The sequence below is a fragment of the Halichoeres trimaculatus genome, unplaced genomic scaffold (genome assembly GCF_033239565.1).
Source record: "Halichoeres trimaculatus isolate MK-OKI-2021-1 unplaced genomic scaffold, fHalTri1.1 fHalTri1_scaffold_23, whole genome shotgun sequence".
Lineage (NCBI taxonomy): Eukaryota > Metazoa > Chordata > Actinopteri > Labriformes > Labridae > Halichoeres > Halichoeres trimaculatus.
In genome coordinates, this window is record NW_027437201.1 from 6,216,892 (window position 1) to 6,229,412 (window position 12,521).

Sequence of the window (12,521 nt, forward strand, 5' to 3'; positions counted from 1 at the left end):
GGGGAGTTCTTAGGCACTGAAGAGTTGGACTGTCCGAGCTGATAAGACAAAACACAAGAAATGTCTGTCTGCTGTTGCTTGTTTTATCTTTTGTGGTATTTTCAGGGATAATTTTGTGATGAAGTGTTTCTGGTTATGCGTATGACTTTCCACTTTCCTAACACAGATGTTAGATGGGTGACATTTGATGGATGTTTAATATGTTGGATTGTTAAATTCTGTATTTGAAAGGATGGAAATAGGCCCCTAATTTTCCAAATATAGTCTGCTATTATTCTGTGCTACTACTGCAGTTACTACAATCTTTGCCCCTTTGTATCATATACACAGTAAGATCATCATCAATAATATCATTAACAACAAAGTTGACCAACAGGAAAAGGTACATCTATACCTGCAATATGTGTTTTCTGCTTTTTGAGAAGTGTTTAATGGGGTACTTTTTTGTTTTTCTCCGAGATTTGGTATCATTTGATACAGTTTTTCTCCTTTAACTTGTATTAAACACAAAAGATGTGTTTTGAGGGTTTTGAGGAATGAGTTTGACTGAAATGTGTCTAGCAGGAGACAACCGTATAATGAGTAAATGGGAGTTGTTGAATGCTGTTTTTTTTTAATGTTTCTTACTGATCTCTGTAAGATTATGTGCAATGTTCAAGAATTCAGAGACATGGATGATCCATGTATATAATGTACTTAGTTGTGGACAGAGAGGGCAAGCTTGAATGTAAATGAGGAATATTTATTGCAAACCCTGAGTTTGCTGTGTCTTTTGGGTCTACAACATTTTTTGAGTAAAGGAGTAGTTTATTTACTAAAAAGAGCATTGCCCAGGAGTTCTTTTTATCTGAGTTTGTTGTATCCCAAAAGCTACGAGTACTTGAAAGAAAGAAAATCAATCTAATTTGATTTCTATGTTGGTTTGAACTGTAATGTTCCAGCATTTGATTAGAAATAAAAAAAATTTGCATGCCAAAAGTTAAACTGCAAACAAAAGTATGTGTTGAACAAAACTTTAATTTCTACTGTGTAAAAGCTTCAAGAAGCATTCTTGCATTGATTTTTTTTTTTTTTTTTAACGTGCAGGAGACATGAGGGAGGTTGTCTTTGGCCAAGTTAGTTGCATTGGGTTTTTTTAACTAGACTGTTGCAGGGCTGTTTGTGTCTGTGATCCATTCCAATAAAAAACAACTGTTGTTACAGACCTCTGTTGTACTATTCTCTATTGTCACATTGCCATTACACTTTTTTCAAGTCTTATGTCTGTAAAAAAAAAGAAAAAGTCAAAATAAGTTCAATTCAGAAGAAAAAAAGGTCATGTTTTTTAACTGACAGATCATTTTCACCAACCATGTAAATATGTTAAATATACCAAATATTTAATGCGTATATTTATGAACAGATTTTGTAAAATATTATACAATATATTTACACATATCTTATACAATTTGTGTCTCTTATGTAATGTGTCAGTTGTTAAACACACGCCAGTTCTTAACTTATAAATTAAATGAAAACAGTGATATTAGTCTGTATGTAGTGATTTGACATATCTGCGGACTAAAACTGGACACATCATTGAGAATTGTGCACAGCAGGCTCTGACTTGTTGGGGTAACTTGGTACTAGGTGCAATATAAAAACTGAGAAAACGCAAATATTCTGTAGCTTCAACCTAAATTCTGTATGTGTTTTGTCAGATTGATTCTTCTCACATTAATTTGCCTGTTGGTATAAAACATTAACACAAGAGCGTTTTTCAGAGGTCATATCATACTTTTAACTTTTCAATCTCCCTCACTCCACACCCCCTAATTCAAATGGTTGATTTGCAGACTGGCTCCTTGAGTTAAATGTTACCAAAGTAACTTTACTTGAATTTAGGTGTTATACTTCTACTTCTACTTTGGGTATAATACTTTTACTTCTTCAATTAGATAATCTACAGAAATCTGCTCACTTGCAGGTCTGAGTGCAGACCTGTTCCTTTGCCATGTTAGGCCACTAGAGGGTGCAGTTTGCAGATCAAAAATCTTTAAGTATTTAATCTAACAAAACCAAGTCTGTTGTTCAAACCAACCACAACATACTACATGTGAATGTAGTATGCAGTAGGCACTACACAAGGTCGACTGCTTTTGCTTGTAGTATGTAGTATGACTGTTCTGTTGGGTCTGTTTTTTAGTTTACTAATCTGGTTTCCAGTTTCAGAAGTGGAGCAACAGATGATTTTTTTTTTTTTTTTTTTTTTTTACCTCTATTATAAATGTACAAGCAGTCTATGGGCAGATCTCAGCATTTGGTTATTTTATTAATCACATCATAAAGAATTAGTATAATTGATTTCTAATCTTGCACCAAAAGTTATATCATTTACTGAAAATAAATCTAAAAGAGATTTTTATTTTTACAGCTGATGAAAAAACAAAAATCTTTTCTATAATCCATGTATGGTTTAAATAGTGAATTGGTTTAAATAGTGAATTAGTGGTTTATATGGGCTTTAAAGAATTTTTTGAAGTAAACACCTCTTTCACGACTGAAAGTGACAAGACTTACTGGTGTTTCTTTACTTCTGTCTCACAGACCGTCTAATGCAGGGATGTCAAACTCGTGCCATGGAGGGCCAAGAGGCTGCAGGTTTTCCTTCCAACCAAACACTCCTCCAGCTGATTCCACTGATTACCTCACCTTCAAGCAGAGAGCAGGGACTAATCAGTGAAACCAGCTGGTGAAGTTCTTGGTTGGATAGAAAACCTGCAGTCTCTTGGCCCTCCATGGCACGAGTTTGACACCTGTGGTCTAATGTTAGTGTTGTGTTGTAATTGTAATGTTGACTCATTCCAGTAGATGGCAGTAATTCACCAAAACCTGCCACCTGCATAGACAAACAGCATCAGCGCTGTGCATTGTGGGAAACAGTAGGCCAGGTAGACTGGTCTGTTGTATACTGAGAAATTTTCCTGGATCAGTGGGACATCCGGGCATTTTTAGTGTATGGCAGACTTTGGAAAACAGCTCAAGTCTCTAGTGCTGTGGTCTTCGTCAAGGTCAGTGGCCTCTAGGGGGGGTCTGTGGAGGTACTGTTGGGAAAATGATAAAGACCCCCTTCTCTAAAACTATTATTATATTTTTACCGTTATTTTCTTGATTGAAGACTGATCACCTGGCCTGCACCTCACTTTCCTTATTCACAGATGATTTATGAATTATCCAACAGAGATATGTCTAGCTTTTAAGTTAGTTGTAAAAGTGAACTATTAATTTACAGATCCATAAAACTTCACCAGAGTCCTTCCAGTCAAAGGTTCCCTGAACTACATTAAAAAATACTTTAAGTGGTTGACAAGTAATGGTTTTATTTCACAAAATAGTACAACATTTAAACATATGAACAAAAAATACAGTGTTTCTGTCGACTCAAGCAAACCACCGTCTCTCCATCTTTAATCGTCCAAGTGATAAAAAGTCAGTGCCTCTCAGTGACAGCCACAACTTAGTGCCACCATATCATCATACTGCTTCAGGACCACATTCTCTTCATCATCAAAGTATAACAAACTGATGGACTGGAGTTTGTCAGGGACACAGCATGGAGCCCCAACTTCATCACCAGACAGCTTGAGGGCATGCATGATGGAGCGCACCGTGGCGTGGTTTGTCGCTCTGAGATTTCCCCCCAGAGGAAACGGACAGGAGCCTTTGCAGTGGTAGGCGTTATATCCTCTGGGAGAGATGATCCAGCCGGACCAACCGATTTCCTCAAAGTCAACAAATAGAGGGACCCGCTGACAGGACTGAGCACGGCCATGTGTCAGGGGGTCTGGAGATGCACGTCGTCTTCTGGTGGGGTGGTTGTGGAGTTCATGTGCTGCTGCTGCAGATTTGGCTTGTCCTGTGGAAAGAAACAGAAAAATAAAATAAAGTCAGATTTTATAAAGCCACATTTGAACAAGGAGTCAGCTTGAGACCTAATCTCAATACATGATAAACATACTGATCTCTTTACCCAGGTAAGACTGGTTTGATGCTCCTGTCCTGGCATCATCTGAAAATATGACCAGGTAGGCACTGGTGTCTGCCAGCTCTCCGTTTTGCTTTGTTGACACCACTGACTCCATCCAGGTACCAGAGGGAAGCGTAGTCACCACCAGGATGCCGTTATTCTCCTGGCTGTTGTGGATCCACTTTGAAACCTGACAAACAGTTTAAACACTCTGAATCAAAAATATATCATAGACAGTTTCATGAGTCTCACAAGTCAAAAACTACAAAAACACAACAAAATAAAATAAAGATAGCGTTATTGTTACCGTTAGAGTGACATTGAAGACTTCCCATCCCTGTGTGTACAGAGGAACCAGTCTGGAGGTGATGAGGTTTCCTCTCCACGGTTTTACTCTGCTGTCCAACACTTCATATAGGTCCACCTTAACAGTCAAAATAAAGCTGTTAGTTTACTTTTGTTTTGGCATGGATTGTGATACATTCCCATCAGACATGCCCTCATTTAAAGGCTAATACAGCTAATTATGATTAAATATTGAAAAAAATTATTCTTTATAGAAGCCAAAGGAAAATACTCTGTATATATATATATATATATATATATATATATATATATATATATATATATATATATATATATATATATATATATAAACATATTTAATTAATAATTAAATAAATAATAATTAAAAAAATTAAATAAAATAAAAAATAAAAAGATAATGAAATAAAATTAAGTAAAATAAGATAATAATTAAAAAAAAAAAAAAAAAAAAAAAAAAAAAACCTACCTTGTAGAAATGTGCCCTGTTTGACTTTCCGAGGTAAAACTTCTGTTTCTTTCTAAACCAACGGAACTCCGCTTTGATCATTCTCTCCTCACGGCCGAACGATGACAGGTTGAAGAAATGAAACCTCTCTCCTGGATGACCTGCAGGCAGAAATATGGGTCAGTAACAGCTTTAACAAAATAACTTTCACTACATTTTCAATTGAAAATTATTTAAAGTGTGTCCATTTAACAGAATGTCAAGTTGTTGGTGATGTTACGCATCCGTTACGCAGTGTTATACACGTATCTAGAGCTGTAATATGAAGAAAACTAGTGTTAAGGATCTTATTAAATGTAACACTTTCCTTTTACAATGTGGTTATAGCTGCCCATGTGTAGGTACCAGTATGTTTGCTTTTTTGACAGTTTGACGCACCTTTATCCTCGAAACTTCGCACTATGTTTCCATCCAGGATGTCCTTCTGGCTTCTCGTTGTCCCGTCTGAGACCGAAACTGCGTTGAAAAGATCCAACATAAACTGAGGTGCCTTCTTGTGAGGAGCCACCGCTGGACCTCGAGGTAAACTCTTCAGATAAACCGAGCTATCCAGTGTGTCCTTCTCAGCCGTAGCATCCAAACTTTCTTGTTGTCCAACTTCTCCTCTGTCCTTTGGGATCACGAGCGGGCTGACGCATCTCAGCTGGAGCGCGAGGACGACCCAGAGGTGCAGAGCCCCTGCTCCTGATGTCATTGTGAGAGTACTGAGCCAAGGAGCGGTGGGACGGAGGGTGATAAGGGCAACCCGCTGCCTTTGATGACAGGCTATCCCTGTATTCAGTTAACACGAGGAGATGATTGGGTCGTGATTAGTGATGGCGGAATGAGACACAAGCGAAAGGTGAGAATGACCCGAGAGTCACCTGTAAAGATAACGAAAATGAGGGGGGAATACCCACTTCCCTTCATTTTTTTTTTTTTTTTTTTTTTCTTGACTCCAGTATGTTAGAGGTCGTTCTGTCATAGAGAGCAGGGATATGCCAGAAGATTTTAACATAATTAATTTTGATTCACATAAAGTTTATTTTAAATTTAATGTTAATTCTAATATTAAATAATAATAAGAATATCAGCAAAACATATTTATTTATGGAAATATTTAGAAAAATGACATTGAATTTATTTAGATGATAAGATGTGGTTACAATAACACGAACGACTGCTGAATACAAATTGAATAATCATAAAAATGCTCATATTAGGCTACACTTGTGCATAATCACAGTGCTTTCCAGGGCACAGTTTGCAGACACACCAAATAAAGTTGCCCTGTTATGATGTTTTGTCACCGGGGCTTCACATCGTGTGTTTCTCAGCCCACTTGTCTGTTATCAGTATGAGGCCAGTTGCGAGAGAGCAAACGAACAGCCAAGTCGTGACGCAAATGAAGCGCGTATTCAAAAGCTGCTTGTTAATGCGCACGTTTCAACAAAACGCAAGCCGGTCACAGTGTCCCCCCCTTCCCCACCCCACCCTCTCTGCCTTGATCCTCTTCTCCGTTACTGTTTGGAGAGTGAGTCACGGAGAGTTCAGTATGACATGTTTATTCCTCCGTTAAGATGAATCCGGGATCATCTCTAATCACTCAGGTCAAACAAAAGGGATCAAATTCCCAAGATGCTCGTGCTGATCAATGGCTCAGTTTCTCCCTGGTGTTAATCAGTTCACAGAATGGAGAATGATGATCCTCTCATTTAGGGGTCATTACTCACGTTTAAGACCCCATCGTGAAGAGGCCTTTTTTTTCCTGATGGCTCTTGTATCACTTTATAGCCACACTGTCAGATAAGCCTCAGGATAGATTATAGCAATAAACAATGTAAACAAGAAGATACCAGAGGATCAAATGATGATTAGATTGGTTATAAAACCTTAATACCTCTTCTTGCATTTCATGCTCCCTTAAATATTTTTCTATCATAAAAAAGTCAATCAAGCTTGAACAAGTAATTAATATTTACGAAGCATCTTTTTAAAAACTCAAACTTAGAGTGAACATCAAGCTGGATGTGGCTAATCTTGGGTTTTATTCCTTTCTCAAATAATGCCGAAAGCTTCAGGTTTGAAACTCTAAGGTTTAGAGTTTTCCTGTTCTGTTGTTTTTTTTTCTCTTGTGAAATATATAGCATGTGTGCTTCTGTGACATCAGGAACATGAACATATACAAGACAGCTGGCAAGTGTGGGATGTCCTACAACTGTTTACACTGCCCATGTGCTGATCCCAGATAGACTTAAAGGGGAAGCCCTCTGACGTAGATTTGTACAGGGCTTAACCTAACGGCTAAGGACAGGCATCCATTTGCATATGAATAAAGTTACAGATACGAGAAGCTTGGTCTCACATTTGAAGGAAAAAGATACACCATAATTTAAACTTGGTAAAAAGTTGACATTTTTGCATGTAAACTTTGTCCCTTCCTTGTGATCAGATTCAAACCACTTGTCAAAGAAGAATAAAGTATCAAAGAAGTATCTATCTATCTATCTATCTATCTATCTATCTATCTATCTATCTATCTATCTATCTATCTATCTATCTATCTATCTATCTATCTATCTATCTAATGGGGGACTGCTAAATTGTGCTGTTTCTCAAGTATCCACTTGAGGCTGGCTCCAGAAGTACTGGAACCCACATACACACCAAGCCAAGAAAAGTCGTTTTCAGATTGCTAATTTCACTATCAGCACACACTGTATGGGGGTAAATTCCTCAATAATTCAGCAGTTTCGAGGATTTAAATATTGCGAGTTTGCACAATCAGAGGCACGAGTCAGCTCACGTGGCTAATGGGAACCCTATAGCTGTTAGTGTGAGGACTCGAAGTCTACGTTACTTCCAATAGCAGTGACAGCTCTAAAAATATGTTTCAGAATCAAACAAGTGACGTCTGACACACTGCAGAGGAAAATCTTTAGTTTGATTGATATGTACAGCTCACGGTATGCCACAGCAGTATTAGTTAGCTTAAATAACTTTACAGGGAAATTACGCAAAAGGACCAAATGCTAATGTGGCATATCTATTCTTACTATGTGCACAGGTTAGTGTGTAACCATAAACTGAAAAAAAATAGACGTCATATTGTTTGGCTTAAAGTGAGGTTGTCACAAAAACTACTCCCCCTGGTGGCTGGCTGCAGCATAGATAAAAAAAAATCTAGCTTTCCAGTCATTCCAGATGGGCTGTGGTCAGACTTAAAAACATGAATACACCTCATAGAAATATTTCTCTTCTCTGATTGTTGTGGTGATTTGAAGATATTATTTGGCTGCCTTGTATTCAAGTCTGTATTCTTTTTTTTTTTTTTTTTTTTGAAAAGTTTCATTTTCATTTGTTATAAGAGGTTAGAAACAAGGCTTTATGTCACGTTTAACGATGATTGACAGATGCCGTTCTTGTGTATTTTTTTCGGGGATTGTAAAATATGTTTGGAGGTAGAGTCAAGAAGTGATTAGACTCTTGGAAGAAAAAGAATTACTATTATTATTGTCACCCGGCTCCACTCAGATTCTCCCAGAATCCCTCACAGTCTCTACTACACAGACTCTGGCTGCAAATCTACACTGCCCTGAAGTTTCCCCTCTCTCCACAGCAAGAGCATTGTCTGGCCAGTTCTTCAGCAGACTCAGAATTTGTTGGCTTGTTATTTGTTCTTATTATTATTTACTTTTCCTTTTATTATTATTATTTTTCCTTCTTTCTTTTATGTTTCTTTTGTTTTTAGTAACTGTACTTTAACTTTGTTTTTGACAATAACCAGACTGTATTGTTGCTGGATGGATGCAGTGTTCCTATTGTAACAGCAGGTGGAGCAATTGGCCAAGGGATTTTGGGGAAAAATTGAGCTTGATCCCCAGTTTTCAATTCTTGCCTGAACCCCCATGAATACATTTTTTATTTGTTTTCATCTTAGTGTAAGGATTTGACTATTTCAGACCCATTGGACTCTTTCAAGAAATAGGAACCCAAAGCCCACTATTAAATAAGTATAGTTTTGAGAGCAGGGAGGGATTTTATTGTTGTTTTTGACCAGTGGGGACATTTAAATGATGATTTGTAAAGTTGTAGATGTTATAATGCAATGAGTCTTGCGCTTGAAGTTATTAATTCAGGGTTTCTTATTCTATAATTTGCATCTCTTCTTGTCAGTGAGGAATCCCTCCTACCTCAGGTTTCCTCCTTTGGCACCATGGATGGTGAGTTGTTAAAGCGTGGTGTGCAGTTGTCTGCTCTTTCACCCAGGGCCGCCTGGCTCCACTTCTGACAGTGTGTCCATGTGTTAATGACTTCACCTTGTGTTAAATACCTCTACTGAGGCAATTAGAGACACATGGAAAACATTTGCTGCAAGTGCTGGCCACTGCTGCAACTCTGTTTGAATGAATAATGAAGAGGAATACAATCACAGCCAAAGTGGAAACATATGACAGGGGTGTTGAAGTCAACCACAATGTAACATGGTTTCAAACCAAAACATCTCTATTGACTCTGAAAGAACAGCGACAAAGTCTGTCTCGGGACTAGAGCCAAAGAAATCTTGATTTAAAGTTCTGGAGATATAGAACACTCCCTACATGAATTTCTTACCTGAGACCACTCTCAACCCAGAAATGCCACTAGCCACTGCTAGCTTGATAAGCTAATGAAACATTAAAAAAATGTGCCAATGAATGCTGACTTCATAAGTGATTTGCTGTTGTTGTTTGTGTGTTGCTCAGTCTTGAAGTGTTTGTTATCTAGCAACTGTGCACTGAGTGCTGGCAGCAGGAGACCAAACTTGACTCAAAGATGACTCTGACATGTTGTGGATAATCACTTTACTATTTTACTCTGGCAAGAGGAATAACCTTGCATACACACAATGAGAGCAATTTCGAGAGCTACTTTTGTTTTTATGCATGAATATATATTTTGTGTGTATGTGCGTCCCTGATCCTCTGCTGTAGTTCAAAAATAAAACAACCACCAAAAGTGGATGACTTTAACTTTAACACGTTTTCCCCACATCAGTTTTTTGTATGCATACCGCACAGCTCTGTAGTTCTTAGTCTAGTTTTTGCCAGGTGGAGTTTTCCCCTGTGTTAGCAACTACAGCTTCACTTTAAGGTGTGCACCCACTGCTTGTGACTATAAACCATCCACCTCAGCTGGTCACTTGTCTTAGTCCAATCAGTCCTTTCAATGGTCTCCATGAATGCATGTGAGGACCTAATAAAGGAGAACAGATATAAAAACATGTCACAAGCAACCCAGGATGTCGATCTGTCTCCCAGCATGCTTTGGGCATTTAAAGGGCCACTGATTGGTGTGAACTTAAACAAATGGGGGCTGCATGCATTGGCAACATTGGCCGCTATACAATCTGTTTTGAAAGTAGAGCAGATTCCACTAATAATATAAATTATACCAACCTAAGTTTCTGTTTCACATTGGTGCTTGTGAGTACTAACAGCAGAATGAGTCCTAAACAAAATGAAACTGAACACTGTGTTCTTGAGACATAGCAAGCATGTTTTATTGGATGTGAGATCCTTCTTTATGAAAATGAGCTATGAATAGTCAAGACATAAACAGGCTTTTATACCCTCCAACCTAACAATGCATTGGTATGCTATAGTGAAACACTATGAGCACTTCAGAAAATTATGAACACTTTTTATACTAAAACAGATATAAAAGTTCTTTATACTTTTTATGTTTAAATCACTAACCAAGGTGTTGGTAAGGTGAGTAAACAAACTTTAGATAAGAGCTTAATCTCTAGTGTTATATTTTTTTCTATCTATTTTTTTTTCAATTTATTTATTTATTTATTTATTTATTTATTTATTTATTTATTTATTTTGTTATATTTTATTTTATTTTATTTTATTTTATATTTTGTTTTATTTTATTTATTTATTTATTTATTTTGGATGGGGGGGTCTTTGCATTTAAGCCATAATCTTAAGGGAATAAACTCATGTAATGAAAATTAAGTCGTAAATTTATGAGCAAAGCCACTGGAGATCTTTGTTCTGGCAATATGCGGGTTGTGCATCCACTTGAGGTTAGCAGTGGAATTTCTGCAAAACCCACATACACACCAAGCCAAAAAAAAGGTAATTTTTAAAGAAGTAAAAATACACATGTTTATAGCCTGGTACAAAATGACTTGATTCTGAACAGGGATTATTTTTCTTTTTTTCTTTCTTTTTTTTTTTTTTTTTAGATATTAAGATCAAGAGTTTTCCCCATGAGAACAGCTCACCTGACGGTATGATATAACTCTAGGATGTCTCATAAATGTACAACTTTATTCTCCTAATCTTGTTTTTTTCCCCCTCCAAGTTGCCCTTCTCCTTCATTACAAACAAAGAAACAAACAAAACATGTAAGCAGCAAATCAGGCATACAGGCGTACAAAACTTAACATATCCATGTAGATTCTCATACATCTCATTAATGTTATTCATTTGACAATGGTTATTATGAATGCTTTAAAAAAAGGACTGTGTAGTATTTAGAAAGCTTATTGGATGAGAGGTAAACAGTCCATTTTTTTTTTTGAGTCTTCAGAAAACTTAAAATATTTTACATTCAGATAAATGTTGTGCTAAGAACCAAGTAGAAAACATATCAAACAAACAAACAAACAAACAATAAAAAGATAAATCAAATGACCTGAGCACTTAATATAGTGGGGAAAAATGCATAACCTGAGTGTCTTCCTTGAATAGTTCATGTATCATCAAACTTAATGATTTTTTTTCATCTGGTAAGAATCTTTTGTTTTCACGAGCCAAAATAACAAATTCTTCCTCTAAGTGGGTAAAGTACTTAATTTTACACAGACAGTGTCATTTGTGCACAAAGCAGCAGAGACAGTGCTCTGTCATGACAATAACCACAACAGCAGACCGTCACACATCAAACGGATAAAAGAACACTCTGTGCACAGCCCAATGAGAAACAAGTCAGAACATTTAAAAGAAAAAACATGTCGACAATTTATGATCCCATTTTCACTCCAGTTAGCTTGGCATCATTTAACCGCGATTGTCTGAAGTGAAACTGAAATCAAACCGAGCCAAAGTGAAACCGTCCTTTCATTACTGAATTCTGCACATCTCTATGACGTATGATACTCTTCAAAGTCTGCAAGCATTGACCTCATCTTTGCAAACTCACTGACGGTTTTCTCACACTGCTCCGCTGAGCCTCTGATGAAGTTTCTCAGCCTGACGTCCTGTTCTAGGGTCGGCATGATCCTGGTCATGCTGGTTATATGATCTAACAGTCTCCTCACCTGTTCCATAGTGGTCCGACTAACAACCATAACATCTCTGCTCTTTTTTGCCAGATCAGCTGTTAGCTTGAGAAACTTCTGCAGACGTGTTGTTGTTGACACAATAGCTTCTGCCTGAGGTCCAGTAGTTGCTCTGAGGCAGGAGGACTTTTCCTTCAGCTCTCCAGCTGCAACATTTATCTCTTTGACAAAATCCATGAGCAGTTCAATGATTGTCATGAACTCCTCCCCCAGCTTTACAACTGTTTCTACACTTACTCTCTCTGTTTGCTCCTTGGTTACATTTTCTTTGACAACACCTGCACCCCCAACAAGTGCTGCAGCTCCTCCTAATACTGCCATTTTCATAGCCCCCCCATCACCGGATAAAAGAGCTGCTCCCACTGCCA

At 37.4% G+C, this 12,521-nt stretch overlaps 1 protein-coding gene across 1 annotated transcript; it reads right to left on the bottom strand.

Moving 5' to 3' along the window:
• Positions 1 to 3,479: 3,479 nt before the first annotated feature.
• On the bottom strand, positions 3,480 to 5,532 carry LOC141784689 (bone morphogenetic protein 2). The gene is made up of 5 exons (XM_074662521.1): positions 5,217 to 5,532; positions 4,800 to 4,939; positions 4,314 to 4,430; positions 4,010 to 4,196; positions 3,480 to 3,895 (listed from the first exon to the last, which is right to left on the bottom strand). Exons 1-5 carry the CDS (start codon positions 5,530 to 5,532, stop codon positions 3,480 to 3,482), a joined length of 1,176 nt encoding a protein of 391 aa, XP_074518622.1.
• Between the last annotated feature and the right edge of the window lie 6,989 nt (positions 5,533 to 12,521).

Bases quoted from the DNA above. Each gene is read 5' to 3' on its own strand.
- LOC141784689 (XM_074662521.1), bottom strand. From the start codon at position 5,532: ATGACATCAGGAGCAGGGGCTCTGCACCTCTGGGTCGTCCTCGCGCTC. The intron at 4,940-5,216 runs GTGCGTCAAACT...TTCTGCCTGCAG, and splicing joins GCGAAGTTTCGAGGATAAAG to GTCATCCAGGAGAGAGGTTT. The intron at 3,896-4,009 runs GTAAAGAGATCA...TTCTTTCCACAG, and splicing joins ATCAAACCAGTCTTACCTGG to GACAAGCCAAATCTGCAGCA.